Source organism: Simochromis diagramma, unplaced genomic scaffold (genome assembly GCF_900408965.1).
Source record: "Simochromis diagramma unplaced genomic scaffold, fSimDia1.1 OVJJ01000302.1, whole genome shotgun sequence".
NCBI lineage: Eukaryota > Metazoa > Chordata > Actinopteri > Cichliformes > Cichlidae > Simochromis > Simochromis diagramma.
Window position 1 is genome coordinate 10180220 of NW_024386792.1, and position 25093 is coordinate 10205312.

General features: G+C 40.2%; 2 protein-coding genes across 3 annotated transcripts; one reads left to right on the forward strand and one right to left on the reverse strand.

The window, feature by feature from the left end:
- The first annotated feature begins 1867 nt into the window (after positions 1-1867).
- Positions 1868-9545, forward strand: adamtsl7 (ADAMTS-like 7). 2 transcript variants are annotated; one of them, XM_040024364.1, is made up of 12 exons: positions 1868-2061; positions 2737-2863; positions 2970-3145; positions 3399-3504; positions 4469-4645; positions 5043-5172; positions 6076-6298; positions 7207-7380; positions 7507-7680; positions 7808-7987; positions 8661-8805; positions 9143-9545. In XM_040024364.1, the coding sequence occupies exons 1-12, from the start codon at positions 1927-1929 to the stop codon at positions 9295-9297; spliced, it is 1902 nt and encodes a 633-aa protein (XP_039880298.1). In that variant the 5' UTR covers positions 1868-1926; the 3' UTR covers positions 9298-9545. The 2 variants fall into 2 exon arrangements, with proteins under 2 accessions (XP_039880298.1, XP_039880297.1); XM_040024363.1 differs by having other exon boundaries at positions 1869-2061; positions 2734-2863.
- A 1255-nt stretch (positions 9546-10800) lies between these two features.
- Positions 10801-25023, reverse strand: ptpn9b (protein tyrosine phosphatase non-receptor type 9b). The gene is made up of 13 exons (XM_040024362.1): positions 24912-25023; positions 22601-22744; positions 21704-21793; positions 21314-21438; positions 20770-20875; positions 20484-20594; positions 19529-20391; positions 19319-19415; positions 17780-17849; positions 15622-15700; positions 15356-15506; positions 14893-15100; positions 10801-13559 (listed from the first exon to the last, which is right to left on the reverse strand). The coding sequence occupies exons 1-13, from the start codon at positions 24942-24944 to the stop codon at positions 13336-13338; spliced, it is 2301 nt and encodes a 766-aa protein (XP_039880296.1). The 5' UTR covers positions 24945-25023; the 3' UTR covers positions 10801-13335.
- Positions 25024-25093: the final 70 nt, after the last annotated feature.

The window sequence follows — 25093 nt, forward strand, 5'->3', positions numbered from 1 at the left end:
ACTTTTAAAAACAATAACAAACATCATGTTAGCAGATGTGTGTAATATGCAGGTTGTGCATCCACGTCCTGCATTTGTTTTGGGATATATGCTGCTGTGTGCTGTCATTCAAGCAGATCTCTGCGTTAAGGAGCTGCTGTGTGAAGGTAAACATGTTGCAAAATGTAAGAGCTTGTAAAATGTAAGATTCTACAAGCTCTTACATTTTGCAAGATATTTACCTTCATACATATTTAGCTCCATACTGCTGTACCACCTCCAGCGAGTGTATAATGAGAGATCCTGTAGCAGCTATAAAGGTGTCACAACCAAAAACAGAAATTGTGGTCCTAACAGCTTCTGTCTTGTACATCTAGTATCCTCTGACAGATTCTTGGAGGTTCCCAGAATGCCTGTGTCATTAGTCCATGGCTGCTGGGTGTTCACTGCAGGGGACTGGCGTCTTAGACCTGGATGGTTGCCAGAGAGGGTTGAAGTAAAGAAAAAGAGGGGCATGTATGTCCGTGTTTAGATGTACAACATGTGTATGTAGGTGCATGCTATCATAAAGGTTGTGCTGCACTTTGCCTCACTGTCTCCAGTCAGAGGGCTCGTGCTAAACACTCAATAGGAGAGATGTAAAGCTTTGCAGAATAACAGATTTTCGTTCTCACTCAACCTCTTTAAACAGTGGCCCGATTGGCCGTGTACAACAGACATTGCATCACTGCACTTTATCCACACATATGTGTCTCATATATCTTTTTAGAGTCCACACATAAACATGAGCGCATACACAATCACAAAGAAGGGGGCTCTCAGAGAAGTTGGGAAAGTTTTGATCCTGGCAATTTCACACCCATGTTGTGAACAGCTGCAGGGTCAATCGAAGGACAGTCTGTGGGGGAAAAAAAGGTTTTTCAGGTCTGAAATGTTGTCACTCCATTCAGCAACACAGGTAAGACATGTTTTTATCTGCCCCCTACCTCCCGAAGTGGCTCTGTGTCATAAGTATTGATAGACCTGACTCTCATTGCTCCAATCTACGCAACATGAAACGGTGGAACTAGGCAAGCTTCACTACATTGTGTGTTTACAGGGCAAAAACAGTCCTCTTCCCAGAACTAAAACATTCAGCCAAGGTAATATATTACACCCATATGTGTTTGCACTCCTCCAAATCATTCATGTTCATCCACAATATTAGCCAAAACTCTCAAACTGAAGACCTTGGGAGTGTGTGACAGTGGGGTTTTGAATGCAGGCCAGTGAATTTACAGTAATGTTAAAAGCGATCTGATCATTAAAGGACAGAGCAACATGGTAGTAAACTGAGTCATGATAAGATGGCAAAATAATGCATGTGAATCATTTATTCAGGGAATTTAAATCACCAGGGAACAATGCCACTCAGTGTGTGTGTGTGTCTGATTTTCAGTCCATCCTCTAGCAGTTTGCTGTGGGCTTTTGTTTTTTTTCCCCCAAAGAATTTCTAAAGGTGTTTCCCATCATCACTAAAATATAATAAAAACAATAACTCAAAACATAACAAGCCTTATACAGCAAAAACCAAAAAGTGGGTGGAGAAGCAAGAAGTATGCCTCTCTAAAGCCCCACAATCCTGCATGATGATTCAAAGGGAGCAATATTGTCTTTGGACAAGCGTTAGGATACGCTACAGGAGTCTGTCCATTTTTCTCTCTCACAAACACACGCCCTCCGTGAGCTGTCACAGAATTCATACCAAGGAGTAAAGGAGGTGAAATCCACTTAAAAGGACACTTACATTTGTAACGTTCTCTCAGCACTTCTCTTTACATCCTTCCCAAACTGTCCTTTTCCCCTCCCACCCCATAAGCCAACCCCAACTCTCAAACGCACACTCCCCTCATTACAGATGTGTGTCTATGTGAGTGTGTGAGATTGTCCTCCTCTCTCAGTCTCTTCATGGCTGGATTGTGGCAGCAGCCCTGCTATCTGGGGCAGGGTCGAGTTCTGGCTCTGCTGCACTTGATCTGTCTTCTCTCCCCAGCCACAGGTGCTCTTCCTTGGGATAACACAGGTGGCTCGTCCCCTCTGGAGGTAAGACGCCCACACTTTCATGGGGGGGGGGGTATAGAGTATGAGCTTCAAGGGGAAGGCATGGCATGCTAAGTTATATCCTTACTTTGTAATATAGATCGTGCTTGTTCTGATGCAAAATGCAAGTAACAATCTTTTAAGATTGGGGAGGCAGGAGTGGGACTGAGTTTGCCCTCGGGGAAGTGGGGGTGGGGGGGTGTCCTGTTTGTTTTAGATCATCTCTGTTTGTGCCACTCAGGCTGAGAGTAATCACTAACAGACTGAGTAATATCAGACTGTAAATAAAATTTCAAATGCGAAGAACCAGAGAAAATGTTAAAAGAGAGATGACAGGAACGGAGCAGATGAGCCAAACTCATTTGCAAAATAGAGATCTGCACTGTGGAAGATTGGAGAGGAAGACCAGAAAGATTCCCCAATTCAAACCAACTGTTGGACCGAGTGAGCTATGGGATTTCCAGGAAGAGGAGGGAGAGCAAGATTCACGAGTGAAAACGAGAGAAAAAGAACAGCAATGTGATCCAGCGGAATCTGTGATTATACTGTTGAAAATAATACGGGTGATGCTGAAACTATGGTAAAGAGAGTAAGCAGAAAGTGTCTGAACATGTACAAAGGTGCAGTGTTGTGGCTTTATTTGCATAAAACATGTGCCAGTGTATCTGTTGGCAGCAGTTTGAGGTGGTGAAGGGGAATTTTTCTCGGACTTTCCTTCACGTTGGCTACCATAAGATTGCAGAGATTCCTGCAGGAGCATGCAACATCAGCATCCAGGAGACCAAAAAGAGCCAAAATTATCTGGGTACACAGACACAGACACACAGACACACACATAACCATATCTAATAGCACAAGTATTTCCAGAATGACAAGCACCAATGCAGTAAACAATCGTGGGGATTTTCCAGCTCTGCTCAGCCAACGTGGTGTCTCCATCATCAACGGAAACTGGCTAATCAATAGACCCGGGATCTACGCTGCTCTGGGAACATATCTGACATATCGACGACCCAATGAGATCCGGTCTCGTAATGGAGAGTCCATCACTGCACCGGGGCCGCTGACTGAGGACCTGCACGTCTATGTGAGATGGAAAATGAAAAACACTGATCTGACAAAGTTGCCCATAAAAATTAAAAACAATTTGAGCTTCATTATGAGATACGAGGTTATAAAAGTGCAAATTTAGTTTCTTTATATGTCTGACAAATTATCAGAATTAAAAGTAGCAAATAAATATACCTTCCAAGGAGTCCTATTAAGATTTGCAAATACAAATAGTATAAAAAATACTACTTATTGGATGCCATTCATCTTGTTTTCTTTCTTTTTCACAGCTGATTTACCAACAACCATTTCCTACTGTGCAATATGAATACAGCATGCCTTTAAACCGATACCTAGCTCCTGAGCCCGGTACACCTTCTGCTGTTCTTCCCCTGGGTGAGTAAACTCACTAACATGCATAAGCACACAAGCTGTATTTGAGTTACTCAGTATGGCCACAGTGTCAGTATCTCATTATCAGGACTATGGTTTACCCTCAGACAGCATGTGCCCTTTTTTGGCTTCTCTTTGTGTTTGGTTAAGATCGCACTGCAGGGTGACACCGTTTCGTATCGTTTTCAGCAAAACTGTTCATTTGATCATTTGATTAGGGTTTAATTGACATTTTTGATACAGGTCAAACTTTCTCCTGGCAAAAAGCCCTTTGCCACACACTGAGACAAGATAAGCTGTCACTTATGCCAGATTTGGCCTCAGGCCTCACCTGGCCATGAAACCACTTCTCAGTCAAATGTGTAATATCTTTTGGATCCCCTGAAAATGTGACAGGGTATCAAAATGTCTGTAATTCCTGAACAGTTGATGCAATATTTTCTTAAACCCCGTGAACCAAAGCTGAAAGCCTACACTATTCACATCTTGTTTGATTTAAAACCCACTGTGGTGATGTACAGGGGCAAAATTATGAGCATTGTTTCATTTTATAAATATTTACTGTATGCAGTAAAGCCCCCTTGCACTTGTTGGTTTGACAGCTTTAACCAGATTAAAACTAAGAATAAGGTCATTTTCTGTATATTTTTCAAAATTTGGTTTTAGTTAGTTTTGCAACTACAGTCTTTTTACATCTTTTTCTAGCGTCCAGTTTTTGTTTTTATTTCAGTGAACTAAAGTGTTTCGTTCACACCTAGCTTTAGTTTTAGTCTAGTGTTTGTCCACTGTAATAGCCTACATACAAATTCACACAGTCCTTAAAACAGATCTTAGTAGCCATAATTAATAAAACCACCGGTGTGGCAGCCTTATGGTTGTACTTGTTACATTTTAAGTTATATTATATTTTAAGTTAGCCCACTTCTTCTCTGGCACATGGAACCTCTAAACTCTAACTTTCTTGTAGCTGAGACAGTAGATTTCTCCTATCCAGATGATGATGGCAAGACCAAACAAAGCATCATCAAGGAGGCATGGCATCCCAACCAGGTTCCCTCTTACCCTACTGTGAACTCTGAGTCTCATGTCACCTACACCTGGATGAAAAACGGGCACACAGAGTGCAGCACAACCTGTGGCATTGGTAAGAAGTTAGTTCATAGTTCCCAAATCTTAATCTGATAGTGCTAACAGTATCTACACCTGGGGCCATCGGGAATGGCAAGTTGTAAAGACAAGAGAAGCATATAATAATAGCTTACACAATCAAAGATGGCCACAGTGGGCAGCTCTGCATGTCTGATTTGGCAGATATTATCTCAGGGATTTGTATGTTCTCCCGGGATGAAACCAGGGGTCTCTTACTTGTTTGGTAAATATGTAAACTACTACACCACAGAGCCACTAAAATAAAGAAATCAAGTCACTAGCTGAAACAGTCTCTAGGACAATGGGCTTCTACATTACTGTGCATAAGCACACATATATTTCACTCTCCTATTTAATTTTTTCCCCTGGGTGTTTGTCTGTGTTTTTGCCAGGCAAGCGTCAGGTGGTCCTGGAGTGTGTTGAGAAGGATTCCCAGACGGCTGTTCCCGCTGACTTTTGTCACCCTGCCATTGAAACAACAAAGTGGGAAGAAGACTGCAACATACAGCCCTGTCCTGCATAGTGAGCAACACCCACAGACACCTGATGTCCTATTCTGTTAGATGTGGCTAATGCACAGACCGAGCTGCATATAAACTACACATGACGCACACAGTATTACTTCCACATGGTGCTGTGACTCTCGGGGTGAACCCTGATCACTTGCACACGTCCTAGCCGTAAGTCGGCCAGTAAGTCGCACTAAATCTCTTTGGTGTGGCTTCATTTTTCATGTCGTGCGGTAAATACCACTCTGCTTTACTGCTGCCAAGATGTTAGGACATTAACTTTATGTTTGGTTGTGGGTCTGTCAGATATTTTGCCCACAGTGTCAGTGATCCATGATTGCTGTCATCATGAAATATATGTTTATGTTTTTACTTGGAATGTGGCAGAAACAGAGGGCTATAAAACCAAGACATGAGTAGTAAGAAAAGTAAAGACTTCTGAATTTGTGCAGCACTTTTTGGGCTCCAGCGATAGCCTTTGTATGATCTGTTTTTCTCTAAAAACAAACACTAACGAGTAACCTTTAAGATGGTGGGGAAGTGGTCACACAAAATTTTAATTTATACAGCGCTGAATCGCAATAACAGTCCCCTCAAGGCACTTTATATATTGTAAGGTAAAAAATTTATAGTGATATGAGAGAAAACCCCAGCAATCAACTCCCTATGAGCAAGCACTTGGCAACAGTGGTAAGGAAAAACTCCCTGTTAACAGGAAGAAACCTCCAGCAGAACCAGGCTCATGGAGTGGCTGGTTGGGGGTAAAGGGGAGGAAGATACGCTGTGGAAAAGAGGAACTTAGTAGTTGAGGTCACCAAGAAGACAGAGCTAGGACAAAGAAAATTTGGTGAAGGTCTTTAGTAAACTTATGCATCAACATTAAAGCACATCACGTCTCTATTCTCTTGGCTAACAGCTGGGACGTAGGTGAGTGGTCAGAGTGCAGTAGAAGGTGTGGACCTGGGACCCAGCATCGCCAGGTCATCTGCCGCCAAGTCACCGACGTTCACGCCAGTGGGACAGAAACTTCAGTTACTGTGACATCAGAGCTGTGCGGTTCATCTGACATGCCAGTGACCCAGTCTACGTGCCAGCTGAAAATCTGCAGTCAGTGGGATATACGATCAGAGTGGAGCCCTGTGAGAAAACACACATTTCATGAATACTTATGAACAGCTGTAGTATGAGGAGTGTAATTTTATCAGTCGTGGGGGAAGTCTTTAGGTATTTAAGTAATCCAGACAAGTCTCCACTGCTGCTACGTCCTCAGCTCGCTAGAGGAAAAGCGGAGCAATGGCAATCATCTAGTATGTGTGGAGAAGACTGAGGCACAGTTAAAATGTTTTACAACACAAAACACCATAAAAAATGGAAAGAAACAGAAAAAAATGACAGAACCAACCAAGTGTGGTACATGTGATGTTCGTTTTACTCTAGACTATAGCTAGCCCAGTCTCTAGAGTAGGAAAACCATCCAAAATGGTAATATAACAACTTACAGACCCCCCCCACAAAAAAGAACAGGACTTCTTAAGGTACGTTTAATTTTAACACACATACTAGCCAACATATAACATGTTATTTTTGCAACAAACATAGAAAACTAGCCAGACAGCTAAAGTCACAGCTGCCTCTTTTAAGCCAGCTGTTGCAATTAGCTGGAGCCTGACTAGAGCACAGGACTGAAGCTTTGAATCAATCAGCAGTGGTGGTGGGCAGGCTGAAGAGCAGGTGCAGAGACCAATCAGGAGAAGTAGAGCATGTGAAACAATTAAATCATACAAGCTGTAAAGAGTGGAAGACCCAAAGGAGTAAAAATAAAAGCACTACCACTAACCAGCAAAGTATAACTAGCTGACAACGTTGTGTGTAATGTGTATCTTGTGCCATTCATTTCAGCAATACAGCCATGAATGGGCATCTAGGAAGACAAACATGCATAACTCACATTCTATAGCTGCAGCAAAGGAATTTACATGTCACTGAATAAAAGGAACTCAGTAATTTTCATGAGAAACAAATCTAGATCTCTCATCTTCTCCTCCAGTGTTCAGTACCATGTGGAGTTGGCCAGCGCACCAGGGAGGTGGTGTGTGTGAGCAACCAGGGCGATGTGGATGATGATCAGGAGTGTAACATGAACCTGAAGCCAGACACTATAGAGAACTGTGACATGGGACTTTGTGCACGCAGCTGGTTCACCTCTATCTGGAGCCAGCGGGTAATATTGAAACTGTTTGTGTTAGATGTTGTGTTTGAGGAGACTGTGACAGGACATGCAAATAAAATAATGTTACATTTCAAAATGGGACCAAATAAAATGAAATGTGTGTGTGATGCTCCTTAGTGCTCTGCAGAGTGTGGTAGAGGCAGTCGAACCAGGTCTGTAGTATGCCTGATGGATCATGTGACAAATCTGCCTTTGGATAGCTGTGAAGGGGAACGCCCACCAGAAGTGACATCATGTGATTCAGGGCCATGCCAAAATCGTCTGGAATGGTACACAGGACCTTGGAGTCAGGTAATTCACACACACACACACACACACACACACACACACACACACACACACGCACACGCACACATCATTGCAAACTGTGCAAACAACATCCATTTGAAGACTCACTTATGTGTGTGGGTAATTTAAGTGTTCTGCAGAGTGTGGGAATGGCACACAGACCCGAAGTGTGGCTTGCATTTTAAACAGCGATGGTCAAATGGAAGTTGTGGACCAGTTAAAATGTTCCAGTCTTTCGAAGCCAATCACATCTCAGCCCTGCAGACTGAAGCCATGTGGTGTCCAGTGGTATGTTACGGAGTGGAGTGCGGTAAGTGTACCCAACGTCTAAATCAGTTCTGGCAGCTCCAGATTCAGCATCTTTTATCCAATATATCCACTCTTCCTCCTCTGCACACATCCAAACCATCTCAGCCTTGTCTCTCTGACTTTGTCTCCAAACTGGTCAACATGACCTGCCCTTATTATATAATACTTTCTAATTCTGTCAATTCTGGTCACTCCCAATTAAAATCTCACCATCCTCAGTTATATCACGTAAACCTCGGCCTTCTGTCTTTTTGTCATTGCAGCTATCCTTGTGGCTATCCTTTTGTCACAAATCATCCCTGACATTCATCTTTACCCACTCCACCCTGCCTGCCCTCTTTTCTTCACCTCTCTTATACTCTTTCCTTTGCATTGGATGTTTGGCCCAAAGCATTTAATCTCATTTACGTTCACTAACTCTACTCCTTGCAGCTTCACTGTGTCCCCTTTAATGTCTTTAAGTCATAGACCACTCTACATTTTTACTGAGACTTTTCCTCATTAAAGATCTGCAGTTATCCCAAGGACAAGATTTCTTTTTTTAGCGCAACAGGAGACCATTAAAATGCATTTTTCAGTATCTAAAAACATGTTTTTTCAAAAAAACAAAACTGAACCAATTTGTGACAAACTGGTTAGTTTGTGTGTAATCTGTCTTCGTCCTATGACCTCAGTGTTCACGGACCTGTAATGCTGGCTTCCGCGTGCGCGAGGTCCGTTGTCTTGCTGACAACATCGTCCCAAGCGATCGCTGTGATCCCAGCTTAATCCCGGAGAGTCGAGAAGAATGCAACGAACAGCCTTGTGTAGCTGAAATAGGTAAGCATGCCAAGCAGTGTTGTACGACAGCAGTTCAGCTGCATACTGCATGGTCAGTGTTAGACCCCTTACATCACAGAGAGCACAGACGATGAAGATGCTGATCCAGATCCAACTGCCTCAAACAAAAAGAACTCAGAGCTTAATGTGGTCCATATACAGTAAATTTGATTCTTTTGTCTTGGCGTCTTGTAGGATGATTAAATTAGTCCCACCTCTTCTATCAAGGTTAGCCAGTTTAGTAGTTGCTCCAAGCAGATGACTGCACTAAACAACAGACAGAAAATACAATTATTTAAAATATCTTTCCCCTTTTTCCCCCTCTTTTCCTTCACAGATCCATTATGCAGTGATAAGTATCATAACTGCATGGTGGTGGTTCAAGCCAGACTGTGTGTTTACTCATATTACAGAAGTGTCTGCTGTGTGTCCTGCTCTCGTGCCCAGGAAACACCCCCCAACTCTTTTCAAAACAATCACATACGCAGGTGATGCTGCAGTGAAACTCAAGGAACAAACAGCTCTATGATGACATCAACTTACTGTTGAAGACAATGAAGCTTTAATATTGGGATGCCTGAAACGTTTTTGTCCTCACAACAACACACAGACAAACACACATGCTCTTTCATAGGACGGTCACAATTTTTAAATCTGCAGTCCAAGTGTAACATTAAAGTGGACACATTCAGTGTTTACTTGTATATTTATTCTTAATAAAGTTTCTGTAACTTCTGGTATTCTACTGCTTTGTTTCACTTTTTATTAAAGAAATATTACAAAATTAAAGAATATATTAAATAATATATAAAAATTTAAAGAAACATTATTAAAAAAAACTGATCAAATATACCTGCTTTCTATCAAATGTATTCACTTTGTAATAGCTGTTCCCGGTTTAGGTCTGTGACTGGTTGATATCATTAGAGTTAAGTTGTCTCGATAAATAAGGAGCCAGCTGTGACATGATCAGGTGTGAAATGAAGCGCCAGCATGAAAGGACCGCGCAGGCCATCGTTACCTTTTTTTTTTTTTTTTACTGATCTAATGCTGCTGCACAGCAAAATGTCTGTGCCCAATTCTGGAACCACTGATGAGTTTAGCCATTGAAGGGTCTATAGCAAGAAATTAATCTACAACTGGCAGATTTTGCTCAACATGATTTTCTTTCAACTAAAATGTCCTTAACGTCTGTTAGTAATACTACATAATAATGGCTACATTGAAACACATGCTAAATTAGTGGTGGTAACTTTTCATTTTCATAAAGACGGGGTTCTTAATGGTGACGCTCTGTGTGCAAAAGGTTTTGGTAGTTGTACTTTATTTTTGCAGCATGTGGAAGTTGTAATTCTTATATAGTTTTTTCCCCCTTGTGTTTTCTCCACATGCTTAGGTATCTAATTGACTATCTTAGTTGTCACATCATCACCCATTCTTTATTTATGTCATACTGTTTTGAACTGGCAGTGTGAAGGGATCTAAACAGAATCCTTAAAACCTAATCGTGATTCCAAAGCCCAACACTGTGAAAATATTTAAACTGTAACACAGGATCTCAGATAACTTTGCAAGACCTCAGTTTAACTGGAAACTGTTTTTTTAGATGGAGTAACGCCTAAGGTTTTTACCATGATGCATTAATGTGGGAGAGAAGTAGGTTGAGGTGGACTTTTAATATAAAGTTATGCCTCATATTTTAGAATCTCAGTCTTAGTTACATGCCTTAATTAAAATATCTGTGCCACACCATAGCCAATAAATAATGTGGAGTGAAAAGTAATGGAGGTGTGAAGTAGAACTACGAGGGAACTCGAGTACATTACATTTGCACTAGAGTAACTAATACTTAAACTGTTACATTTCTGCACTAGTGCAAAGAGCAGACCACAGACTGTTAGCTGAATGCTTAATACTTCAAAGATCCCATCAACCCATTTCTGTATGTGAAAGCAATTTTGTAACTCCAATTTCAATGAAAGAGAAAAAGGTGGACATGTTCTTACTACACATTTAATCTTTGCAATACTCTTTTTCAGCCAAGAGATCACATTAGCTTTGTATCCATTTAAGATAGTAAGACCATTTCTTTAATGGGACAGCTGGGCTGACAGCATGTAAAAGGCTGTAATTCAATCGCATGAACTTCAAGCACAAAAAGAGACATTAAATGAACACCAGTGACAAATGCACATTGCATTCTCAGTTTCTTACAAAACAAATTAAATGTAGCACAGGGATCAAAACTCTTGCATACCCACTCTCCCATCTTGTAGCTATACATATTTATTAGCAATGTTCCCAAGGTGCTCCAGGGTCTTTCGGTGTCCGTGGATGCAAGACTGCACCAGTAAGTCCATGCTTGCAGGCTGTTGAGGATGTGTGACAGGAAAACACTTTCAGATTGAGCCTAGGCCTTTGGCATTGAAGGATGCAAGGTCCACATTCACCAAAAAAAAAAAAAAAAAAAAAAAAAGTCTTTACTAAATTGCTCGGACACCAGTACCCCAAAAACATTCAAGGCTCTTTCCATGCTGATAAACTTTATCCCATAATAATATATAGATATATATTTATATGAACAAACGCAGCCACATGTCCTTTTTTTTTTTGCCATTTTCTGCTCTTAATAGGTTTTTTGTTTGTTTTTGCTTTGTCCTTGGCATAAGGGGACCAGACAGTTGGATGTTAACGTTACCGTTTCAATGATAAACTCTCTAAAAACACAAGTTAGCTTACCTGATCCCTACCCTACCGCACCCCCATCCCAACCCCTTATTGTCCTAAACTTGAACAATCACCATTTATACAAGTCAGTTCTGAAAATACTATGGCAAGTGACAGTTTCCACCTCAATGTCATTGTGAACAACAAAGAAAAATATATATAGTTCACTCCTCGTTCGATTTGTTCAGCTTATCAAATGCAATAACTGGTCTGTTATTCCTTGTTGCATCGTACCAACATTCACGGATTTTCAATAATGTAGAAGTTGTACAAAGACATAAATACAGTAGGATACAATACAGTAAAAAATACAAAATAAAGTTGATATAGATTTTTTTCCTTAAATGATAATTTACCAGAGGCAAACCCAGAAATGGATCTTTGACACTAGGCAAAAACACCCCCTGAGGTCAAATGATAAAATAATAACCACGTCTCAAAGCTAACTCCCAGATAACTCACTACTTTGTCATTTATACATAGTGTGCTATGTACAGGACTTATAGGCAAAATGTGGGGGTCCTGTGTGGCACAAAGTTAACATGCTTTATGCAAGTGCACTAGTTTGGGTTTTACTTACTAGCGAGACATTAAGCTAAGGAAAACGTGAAGGCACAATTATCTGAGGGAGAGCATACCTCAGGAATCAAACAACAGTTGTGGTGTCAAGAGTCAGATTGAAAAAGAGGAGAACCAAGGGAGGAAATAAAAGTGTACAGTTTAAAGGTATGGTTCAGGGTCTTAGAAGGACGAGGCAGTGAATCAAGTTAAGGCCAAATTACTTAAGATCGTCCAATCAGAACGCTCCAACAGTAAAGACGATGTTAGACCTGACAAATCAGAGATTTGAAATACAACATTAGTTTAAAACCAGAACTCTTCTATATTTTGTCATAGCCTGGCTCGCTACACAGGAATTCTTTCCTCAAGGTTAAGTCAATTATATTAAACAAGGCTTTTTTTGCTGTTATTTCAGAAATTGTTATTATGCACAATAATGTATAAATGTATGTTACAAGAATATACATGGGCTTCAGTCTATAATATCTCAGTAAGGAGTACATCCAAGCATTCAGATTGCGGACTTTGGCTTTTAAAAGTTAGTCTACATATGCACAAATATGAAACTCACATAGAAAATGCACCATAGAAAAAATTAACATGGGAACCCCCCCCCAAAAAAAAAAAAAACACAAAAAAACCATGGAAATGGACTAAATGGCTCACACACTGATCTGTCACAAACACTCTCTCAAAGAGAACCAAGAAAAAACAAAAAGAAATGTTTTCAAGTTTCACCTTTTCATACCCCACACATTTTATCTGCAGTCACAGATTTGTTCAGAGTTGAGAAGAAACAAGAAATACAAAAAGGACCAAAGATTCAGGTTTGGAGGGCTTTTAGGGGTAAGGTTCAAGTTTGTCATTCCTCATGTGCAAGTCAATATAAAAATGCTACTCGTACACTGCTTTTGTCGACAACACAGGTTCGGGGCAGGCCAAACCCCCTGTAGTTTGCTAAATTTTTTAAAAAGGGGCTTGGAAATTGGCAGGCCAGCTTGCTCGTCAATGCAGAGTTTCCACTGCACTGAATTTTCTTCTCCAGCTCTTTGCCTTCTCAGTTTATCAACTCGTGGGAAGAAGGAAGAGCAACTGTGGGAGTCTGCCATCTTGTGCCTCTTCTCTGTTATGGCTGAAGAGTCATCTCCTTTATGTACTCAGAATCGCCACTCCTCACTCTCATTCCTATGACTTCTGCTTAGATTGACTGTTCTGTTCATCTAATTACCCTCCGTATGTCTCTCACTCGCTGTCAGTCTCTAGCTCTGAGTCAGACCACTGCACTGGGCTCAGCTTCCCATTCCGCTGGGCATACTCAATGATTGCTGTGTAGCAGAAATAGTACTGATCCCAGGTCTGGATGCTGAAAGCCCTCTGTGTACGCATCCGCCGCACCGTCTGACAGACATCTACTGTGCCAACATCCTCCAGCTGGGACAGGCAGATGTCCAGTGTGCAGAATGTGCCTAAACAGCCATGAGGGATGAATATCGAGAAGTTACACTTAAAAGAACTCAATTAAAAAGGTTTTGGTTGGACACAATACAACAGATTAAAACCTAAAAATAAATGCAAAAGTTAAGACTACAGCTCAGCAGAAGGAAAGAGGTAATTCAAGTAAAAGTCATTGTCTAAATAATACAAGGCAATACGACCTGCATACACAATACCTTACATTTGTTTACCAGATTCACATTTGGTGGGATTTTAATTTTGTATATCAACTGCATGAATTACAATTAGGAAGGCAAGGCAGTGGCACTGATATATAAAGACACAAAGGTGGCTCACACACTGGTGAGGTACTTTTAAAATAACAGGCTGAAGATTGACCAACATGTCCTCCCACTTCAGCTGGCTGCAGGGATTTCCTTTAACTTAAAGAGAAGCCTTTTACACAGTATCAGCCCTCTGAGCTAAACAGGCACTGTAAAAAATACTTAAGTGTTATGGGACAGATGCAAATTGCTTTACTGTCTTCTGTGCTTTAAACTTAATAACCAATTTCTTGGGCTATTTAAAGGTTAGCTACCATTTATTTAAAGTGGCACCGGCTCCAGGTTCAAACAGTAAAGTAAAACTCTCAGATGAGATTACTTTAAGATGCATAAGAGCCCTATAAATCTATATTTAAAGTATTTAAATCAGATGACGACGTCTTTACTAGGATGTGTGCAACTATTCAACCACACAACTAATCATCCCTAGTGTTACTAGTCGGTACCAGACGTGCTAGTAGTGTAATCTAATTGTAAACATTTGAATTGATGCCCAGTGCTGATAAATTGCTATGTACTAAATGTTATGCAGCCATCTGCCACCAGATGGAGCATCAATATTGAGAAAGACCATAAATATGCTGCTCTAGGTCTGATCTTTTGTTAACACTCTTATTCTTTTAAAAGCAAAAGAATGAGATTGTAGATACAAGCAGCAAAAATGATCTTTAAGGGTGGATGGGCTGTCCCTTAGCGATAGGGTGATGAGTTCAGTCATTCAGGAGGGGCTCAAATTAGAGCCGCAACTCTAACTTGAAAGGTTTATTTTCAGTGTTTTTCCCTCTTCCTTGTTTATTTGGAATACAATGTTCAATGTTGATAATGTTAGGTGCTACACAGTTAAGCAAAATATATTATTGAAGAACAGGATTAATGATGTCAGTGTTTTAATGGTTATCCATTGAAGGGTTCTCAGATTTAACTTGATATCTGAGTGTTTCTTAGTTTTAGATTAGTCAGTTTTTTCCCCCTTAATTAGTCGATTAAGAAATTAGCTGCCAAGAGCATCCATAGTCTTTACCTGTACGGCCAATGCCAGCACTGCAATGCACAACCACAGGGGGGCCCCCCGGAGGCCCTCTCCAGGTGGATCCCAAGGTCTGGACTGCAGCTTCCCTCCTTTGCAGAACATGTTCACGGAAGTCCAACATAGCAGAAGCACTCTTGGGCACTCCGAAGTCCGGCCAGCTGACATAGAGGTAGTGGCACACTTCCCGCCTCTCTCCAGACTAAAAGGTCAGACGGTTTCACAGGAGAGCAGATAAAGAGAGAAGATAGTCACTTCTTTCTTGTGAGTTGGCATGTTTAAGCCGTTTTGGAAAATAAGATATGGTGATTTCTACAGTTTCTACTGACAAAGCATTCTCACAATTTAAAGAAACTCTTTAAAAACTCTTAATTGACAAATGAAACTCCTATCTCAGTTTTTCATCTCAAAAGACTTAAACTGAGTTAAAAAAATGTAAACTACACGTGTGCTCTACCTGTGTGTTGTACAGTTCAAGATGGGAAAGTTTGAAGTCCTGAAACACTTGGATGTGTGTATTCCTGACCAAGAAGTATCCATGCTGTTCAGTCCTGCCCTCCTCAAGAGGCCAGTATTGTCCACATTTTACACGTCCACGCTCCACCACCCTGAGAGACACAGTAAATCCATTTTCATCTCATTCACAACACATCAATAATGTGCCATCATTTGTAAAAATCCTTACGTTAAAGTTTACATCAGCAATCCAAACTGGAGTCTCACCTGGTGGTCATTACAATGATAAGTACCATCTGTTCCCAAACCATCCTCCAGAAGTCAGCAAAGGTTTTTGGCAAAGGACCTGAGGGACACAAGATGATAATAACGACACATTTTATTTTAGGCGTCTTTCAAAACACTAAAGCTCAACTTACACAGAAGAGTTTAAAAAAAATGGTAACCAAGGAAGTATCAATGACAATAAAACTATTTTACAATATATAAGCTAATTAAGAACAGAGGATTCATATGACAGTTAAAGGTGAATATGCCAGTTTAAAGAAGAGAGTTTTGAGGGGAAATTTTAAAGTGGATTAATGCCAATATTACAGATGTCTGAGAGGGAGTTCCAGAGGCACGGTGCAGGATCTGAGAGTAGAAGAGAGGTACTGCAAAGCAAGTTTATGGAATAGCTTAAAAGGTGAGGAGCAGAATCTTGATGAATAAAAGACAAATTTAAATGTGATTTTGTCAATGAAGTTTTACTAATTGACTTATGGAGGGAGTTCTGGTTATGATATGACCACTAGCAATTGAGACCAGATGACATTTGTGGATGGACTTGATAGAGAAACAAAAAAGAAAGACGTTACAGTAATCAATGAGGAACATAAACAAGGAATGATACTGGTTGTGAGCAGAGGGAAGTTTCAAACTAAAAAGGGAACGAAAGTGAGGGAAACGGGAGGAGGAAAATTACAGGAAGTGTTAGTGATCAGCTGCTGGTAAATCTAGTCTATTTTGACATTTTAAAAATGACATCAAAGAATTACAGTAAGAGGGTGGGTAAGGATGAGGCAGCAGAGCCAGGTTAGTATGTTCCTGACCCTTCAGAAAAGGGTCCTTTGCTCCCTTGACCTGAGCTGATTAGATCTGTGTACCAAGTAGATTTTTCTGTAGATAGAGTGCATCCTTCTAATGAAGAATGTGGTTATTGTACATTTCTTTGTGAACAACAAAATCCAACTCTTTTGTAGTGGTGTTCCAAGAGATAGGTTTTTTGCTACCACTTACGCATAATTCAGAAGTAAACCATGATGGGGAGAAAAACAACCTATGTTTTTAAAGCAAGAGCATCTAAAAGTCCAAGAAGACCATCGGGGGTAGGTTAAGAGTTTATGGTGGGAAGGCTGTCAATGACACCCGAAAGACTATTTAATGCCCTTAAAATGAAGTGACATGTTGAACATTTGTCTTGGATAGAGTTAAATAGCCATTAAAAGATAATCAGTCAAAAGCTATCTTAGTAAAATGTAAAGTCCAGCATGAGAACATTACCCATCCTCTTCTGCTTATCCTTATTGGTATTGTATGATATTATCCATATGGAAATTTTACACTGACTACTGATAGAGACTGCTGTATTTTAATATACATATAGATAATATCCATACTAAAATCTCCCAGCAGTCAATGTGAAATTTCCACGGGGATCTAGGATGAATACATCTCTGACAGACAGAGATACTTCCAGGTAGAAATGTAATAGCGACAGAGAGTCGGAAAGGTAAAACCACAGCTGTAGGAGCTAAGCGGCTATGTACTAAAGAACTGCTGTTGATGGATTAAGTATGAAGGACCGGGAAGTCCGAGCAAGCACAAACCATACAAACAGCTTGGCAAGTCACATTATTGCTGGTGATGAAACAGAGTACGGCTCTAGACTAAAAGAGGTGAGGAGTGGGAGCAAAGCTGGCATATGTAAAAGATAAATCTGACAATGTGGCCAGCTGAGATTCCAAAATAATGAAAGTCAGTAAAGTGAAAGACTGATCAGTTGCAGTCTGTAGAGATCAGACAAAACAATAAAAGAATAAAGAGCAACAGCGCTAATAGCTCATGTACTATTTATAGTATTATCCATACTGTAGTTCTTCACACAGTATGGAGAACTACAGTATTGCTCAAAGGGGTTGAGGCACTTTGGATCTTCACACTCCATTCAATCTCACAATCCCATTAGAGGCATCTGACGTACATCACGACCAGAGCATAATAAACAAATATCTGAAGGAGTCATGCAGTTTTCCAGTTAAAGCACTTAGAATTACATTCATTGAAAGATAAGAGCTGTTCAAGGAATCATCTCATTACGTCATAAAAATATGCAAAACTACAAGCAATTAGAGTAAAGCAGGAACTTATGTGAACAGCTTCTCACCCTGAGTAGCGATGTAGGCGTTGCTCCTCTTGTACCCATCCATGAAACTAGCATTAATGTAATCTGATGTCTGCAAAACACAGCAGAGCGATTCATCGTTCAGTTATTTTGCCTTGGATAGGAAGATGCTACACATTACAGTTAAAAAAAAAAAAAAGTGTGCATAACCTTAATTGTAGTAAATAATTCTACACTTAGACCACTGTCTAAAAAAAAAAAAACAAAACAAAAAAAAACAAAACAACAACAACAAAAACGGGGAAAAAAAAAAACACCCAAAACACAGATACACCTGTATTCAAAACATTTTGAATACACAGACTGGGCCAACATTCAATGTCTTAAATTAATAAGATACTTTCAGTTGCCAATGATAAACATGAATTTCATCTCAGCTAAATGCTAATGCAATCGTCACTAATTCCCAGAGATAAACAATAATATTGTATTAACAACACACACTGTAACTACTAGGGGTGCAACGATACACAAAATTCACGGTTCGGTTCGATACTTTGGTGTCACGGTTCGATATTTTTTCGATACAAAAAAATGTTCATGCTTTTTTAATTTGTCATTTATTAAAATTATAAATATATATTTTAACTCAAATGTACAGTTTTTAAATTTAATGTTGCTGAAACAACAAAGGGATAAAATAATAAATCTATCTGATCGAGAAATCACTCATCTTTTGAAAAGAGAGTTTATTACAGAGAAATGGCTCTTTCCAAAATAAAAGCTATACTATACGCTTTTTCTGGGGGTATACTCTCAGCAGCATATTAAACATATCAGGTCCCCATAAGGAGAATCATGTGCTAACGGCTGTCTAAATGACTCGGGTAAAGTTTGTAGCATGCGTGCTTGTTGTTTTTGTCTGCTTCCACTTGTGTTTGCACTACGATGATGTCAGAGTAAATGTGCAGTCATATTCATTTTGTTCCCACTAGTGCTTTCAGCATTAATCTGAAATGACGTTAACGCCACAACACGGCAAATCTCCGTTAACGAGCTACCGCAGATTGCCCCGTGCATGGGGCTGGACCGCGTCAACACGTTAACGAGCTAACTGCGCTAACGCAGTAGTTCCCACCCATGTAATTGAGCATTGCGTGGCACATCCGACATACTGTTTTACTTTTGTCCATGACGCGCTTACCTTCAGGGTCATACTTCACATGAAGACCAAAATAGTTCCAAAGGCCAGATCTGAATGAGGGTGGGGGAGGTTAATTTGCCATGTTGCAACTAGCTTAGCTTCTGTCTTGCTAGCTTGCGCTGCGCTCAGTGGATCTGCGCTCGACAGTGCAGCCTAGGCGGAGTAGTCGAACGCAGATCCACTGAACTCTCAACACAGACAGCATCGTCAGAAGAAAAGTTGATAAAATAAATTAAAAATTTTGTATTGTTCGATACATATGCGTACCGAACCGAAAGCACTGTATCGAACGGTTCAATATCGATACGAGTATCGTGGCACCCCTAGTAACTACTTATAATTTATCGATTGAAATGTATCTACAGATGAATTATTACCTCATCCTCATCATTAGAGAGTGGGCACAGTCGCACTCGTGACTGGTCGAGGCAGAGAACATCACTGTACCTGTTCTTGACCTGATTGGACAATTTCCTGCAAAGATGAGTCTAATGTGAGGCTACATAACAAACTGAAGCTCTGGCTGATATTATACATTTAATTCAGACTGACAGACACACAAAATATAAGAGCTTGACAAGTCTTACTTAGAGTAGTCAAAGGTGCCTGCAGGAGGCTCCTTGCGGATCTCCTCATACTCTTGATAGATCCCCCTCTTCTTCTTCCTCTTCACATACTCCACCAGGTCATGCACCGTCATGGCTCCCTGCTCTGGCATGTGAACAGACACCTCCATGCAGTGGTTCTCATCATCAGGACCCCAAGATGAGGACAGCGGTGGGGATTTTGAGGAAGGCTGGTTGGGTGGACGAGGCTGAGATTTCTGAGGCAACGGAGGCACTCCTTCCTCCTCACCCTCCTCATACTCCTCCTCTATACCCTCACTGCCACTCACCACAGCCCCATCAGTTTTCTTTGAGAGGGGTGTATCAGGGGGAGTGTCTGATTGGGGAGGAGCTTGGCAGCCACTACCATTAATGTTAGCATTGGCGCTGGAGCCAATGACAGCCATGTTGGCTCCGCTCACTGCTGAGCCATTCCAGTGTTGGTGGTTCACTTGCGATTTGTCCAGAGCAGAATTTGGACTATGTTGGTGCTGGCCTTGGCCTCGAGTCCTGCTCTCCACAACACAGTGGTTGTGTGGGTTTGCGTTGCTGTCATCATAGCAGTTAGAGTTAGCCACAGCTATCTCAGGACCTATTTGTGTATTTATATGGGCGTGGGACAGTGTTGCATCTACACTTGTGTTGCTATTCTCTAAGCTATAAGAGCGCAACAGGCTTCCCACGCAGTCATGTTCTTTTGTGTCACCCTGAACAATGTTTGTGTTTACATTAACACAGGATTGAATCCAAGCCACGTGGTTATACTGGGATGTCCCACCCAGGTGTTCAGGGAGGGAGGAAACTGGGATATGACTTGCCAACTCATGAGCTTTCACTGTGCAGACCTGGTGAGGAGAAAAACGAAAGTAAGTATTAAATAATGAACAACAAACATCTTATACATGATGCAAATTCTTGATGAAACTAAGAGACACACCCTTTCTCTCAGCTTCTCGCGTACAAAGAGGCGAAGAACCGCGAAAGGTGCTCGAAACCAAAGAGGTGAGGACACAATGAAGACACATTTTAGACGAGCTGGAAAGGCCCCCTGCAAAATGAAAATATTTTTATTATACATTATATAATATATAATTATTTTTCATTATAAAAATATAACATTTAAAAAAAAAAAAAAAACCAACAAAAAAACCAAGGTGAAAAGCATTTTTGAATTCCAAGATCATCAAACACAACGTGAGAAAAAAAATGCTCCTTATATTTACCTTGAGCAAATTGAGAATCTTGACACAGAGCTCATAGTCAAAATTTCCATAACTGGAGTTGGTCATGTCGTAAATAAATATGAGCCCATCCCTTTGAGTTTGAACACTATAAAGAAATGAAGATCTTTAAAGTTAAAGAGCAAAATAAATGTGCTTAAAAATACACTTTTATCTATTATAATTCCTGTGTTTCACTTAGTTATTTTATATTTCTAAAGGTACTTTCAACTGATCCTTTATTCAAATCAATCACTAAAGCAAGAGATTTTTATGTTGGATGCTCTTCCTGACACAACCCTCCCATTTATGTGGGCTTAAGATCGGCATATGAAATAGACTAGCTTGTGACCGCGTGAGACTGTGTTTATGCCTCCTCCTGGTCTTCAACCAGGGACTTTTCATGTTACGCTAATGATTAACCCATTTATCGATATTTCTATCTTTATGAATTAACATCAGAGCACAGGGGACGAACTGTTGTACCAGATCAAAATAACACGATAAAGTGTCATAGGAAACAGTTTATGTATGGTTCACGCTTTACCTCTCTATGGCTTTGTCTAGCTGGTAGATGATGGCCTGGAGAACAGCTTTATGGGTGGTGAGGTCTGGTCGATGAAGTCGAGCGGTGAAGAGTGCTACAGCAGCACCTTTTGCGTCTCGGCCAGGCTGGGAAAAATATTAACAGATCACCATGTTACACCACTGCAAATCAATTTATCGAAAATAAAAACTTTACTTCATTTCTATTCATAGAAATACAAAAATAAGCTTACATGAGCCCCGTGACATGCACATACAGAAACACACAAAACTCTTTTTAAACGACCAGCACCACCTTGCATAATTTTCTGTGTATTCTTGGGTGTTAATTCAAAATGATAAGCTACAGTTCCTTTTATGTTAAGTGACTTATTATTGCTTTATCACTCACCAGGACTGTAAATTTGCCACTCAGCAGCTCAGAGCGTAGGGGCTCCTCGTCAGGGTTGATATTGATTATGCCCTCTTTGATTCTTGTGTTCTAATTTTCATACATGAAGATAGACACAGGAGAGACAAGGGAAAGTCATAAGCTTATAGATGACTTAGTATGTAAACAAACACTTAACAGTATTCAGTTGTTAGTCTGTGTATTACAAAAGCCAGTTTATTAACTTGCAACTCAAGGGTTGTTTTTGGTTTTTAAACAGAACTCAATTATTCCACTAAAGTGCTAGCATGTATTAGATTAACATACATTTTTATATACACTGTATTATACAAGTATGTTCAGGGCATTGTGATTCATAGGTGTGTGAGAAGTAAAAAGCATTTAAAGACATACAAAAAAGTGCAGTATGAATGTGTTAATTAGTGAATGCTGGTTGTGGTGCAAATGCTCTCTTAGCGCTCTGCTTGAGTGCGATACAAGTACCACTCCAGTTCATTTTTTTTAAACTTTAACAGATAATAGATAACTATTTAAGCGTCAATAATTACATGTTATAACTATAATTATATTTTAATGTTTAACATTGAGAGATGTAATAACCTGTGAACTAACTTGTGTTTTTTTCTCCCCCCAACAGAAACCCTGTCATTAGATATACTTATAGGGCATTAACACTATGCATTTTAAAGATTTCCTGCATTTACAAACAAGCCTATGATTATTTTTAAGGATTATTATATTTTATATCTAAACACCACTTAAGAAATCATTACAAATTCAATGTGTGATATTTATCTGAAAAATTGGAACTATTTTGCACAAATTAAGCCCGATGGGGTTCGCGTGACGACAGAAGGTAAACAGATGTTGCTGTCACTAGTTGAAACAATGCCATACCTTGTATGCTTGGAAAAGATCGATGGCTCTGGAGACGTCAAACTTGCGGGCCATAAGAAACTTAACAGCTGTAGGTTGAGAGACGAGCCCAGCGCTGTGTGGCTGCTCCCTGCTCCGCACCTCACTCAGGAACTCCTCTACAGCCTGAAAAGACACGGGAAAAGATGGGCACACGTTAAGAAAATAAAAAAGAGAAATTGTGTGTAAAACTTTATATGGCTTTGAAAGATATCCATAAAAAACAAAAGATAATATGGGAATGATTGCTGACATGACAAGAAAAGTACACAATTCTGTCAAAGATTAAATATTGTGAAGTGTGCTCCACTGGAAGATACTATCAACAAAAGCACTCATGTGCCAAGAGACAACAGTCAGCTTGTTTGCTCCGAGTACTCTGCATCCATCCTCCAAATTTGAATGCACCAAGAGAAAAGTATAAAAATGGGGACAACAACTAACTTTTCAGCTATACACAAAGAAGCTTTATATATGCGCACAAATAAGGACAAAGAAATGTACATCCATTGTAAACATGATTCAAAATACCGTGTTTCTCCACCGGGTGTTTTTTGGCAAACGTAACCCATCCAAATGCTTAAGCACCTTGTCTCATAATGAAATTTGTTATTAATTGTAGCCCTAAACAAAAGAGATGCTCATCCAACATGTGGCACTATCCATGTGAAAATGTCAGTGCAGGGTTTTCTTTAAATGGCTCGTGGGATTTTGGAGAGTGACTAAACATACGAGTCTGTTACATTATTTAATAGAAATGTATGCATTTTCCCTTTTTACAAAGAAAATAATTTGATAAAAATGTCTTTATTATACTTTTTTATGAAACCATAAGTAACAAAACTGTTTTTTCTGGTGTTTTTACTGCCTCTGTATATATCTTTTTCCTATGCAGAAAATAGATGAATTATAACAAATAACTATACAATTGATGCATACTGGAAATTAACCAGAATGCAGATTTTAATTTTTTCTAATCCAGGACTAATATTTGGAAAAATGTGTGCAGTTTCCTGGCACAGTCTTAATTATATGCCAAAAAAGATGCAAGGTCTTGACTGGCAAAAAATATACTTATATACAAAGTATTAACACATCAAGAGAATTATCACTGTGGGCCTAAATTTTTAAGTGGGACAAAAACTATTGAAAAACTCATATTATTTAGGGGGCATATTTAAATTACATGACCACATGATTAACCTAGTACCCAATAACGGTACATCAACACCAGGATGATCGCTTTCCCTTGGTTGAGATGTAATCCAAGACGACAAACACGAGCAGCCAAAATCTACAAACGTTAGTGGTGCGGGCAGTTAGTTGACAGACGTTACTGTGTGCGCGAAAGTGATTAGCTATCAACAGATAAGATCTGCAAATCTGGGGAGCATCCAAAGTATGCCCTTTAACTTTGCTCAATGATCCGTTAACCTTGTCATAAGTAGATGAAGATCAGGTTAGAAGCTGTAATATAATGCTGTAATCAGAAACGCAGAATGACATTTCATGTTTGTCATTTATCTCAGGCCCACCCCTTTTACTAGAAAGTGATTGCAACAACAATGCTACGAACCGGAGGATCATTTCTATGAATTGTCCACAGTAAATCCGTTAGACGGGATATTGCTAGTTCGTTGGCTCGTAGCAAAACACTCGTCCAAAGTCGCGGTTTTGGTCATTTTTAACCGTGTCATGGTATAAAATGACAATAAATAATAAAGACAACAATCGATTTATCTTTTTTAACCTTAATGCTCAGCCCAAAATCATTTATAAAGACTGGTAAGACTGCAGTCTAGGAAATTCCCTGCAAGTCAACAATAGCCACTGCCATTAGCTAGCGGCTAGGTTGCATGTGGTAGCTGGACGGCTAACGATAGCCGTTAAGTGACTACAAGCTCTATGAGTAGGGCCAACTGTAAAGAATTGTGGGTCGCTGGTTAATTTACTTTAGACTCATGAACATATCGATGTGGTCCGCATAATGCCTAGTTATCAGGAAGTGAGCATTCAAGGCAGACTGCCGGTAAAATGATACCTTCCACTACTAGCAAACGCCATCGCGCTAACACACATGCTAACTACTGTCAGTCACACCGGAGTCGGTCGACAGGAGGCTTGTGAACGGGCCGGGGCTGTTTACTACACCGCCCCGTTCCCAGAAATAACCGCACGACAGAATCTGATTTTTTTTAAAACCTCCTTTAGAGAAGAAACTGAGGGTGGCGACTGTACACAATGACTACTACAAGAAAACAAAAAAGGAAAAAAATCACGAAGAGACTCTTACCAGCTGCTCCTGAGTTGTCAGGGCTTCCGCCATGTTGAAGCCTCCGCAACGTCGCAGCGGGCGCGCCCACTAGCCGCTCGCTCACGCCATGCAGCCAGAGATAGACTTCTAAGCCCCGCCCACATCTCCCCCAGCTCAAACCGCTGGCGTTTCATTAACTGAATAACATGGTAGTGTTTTTC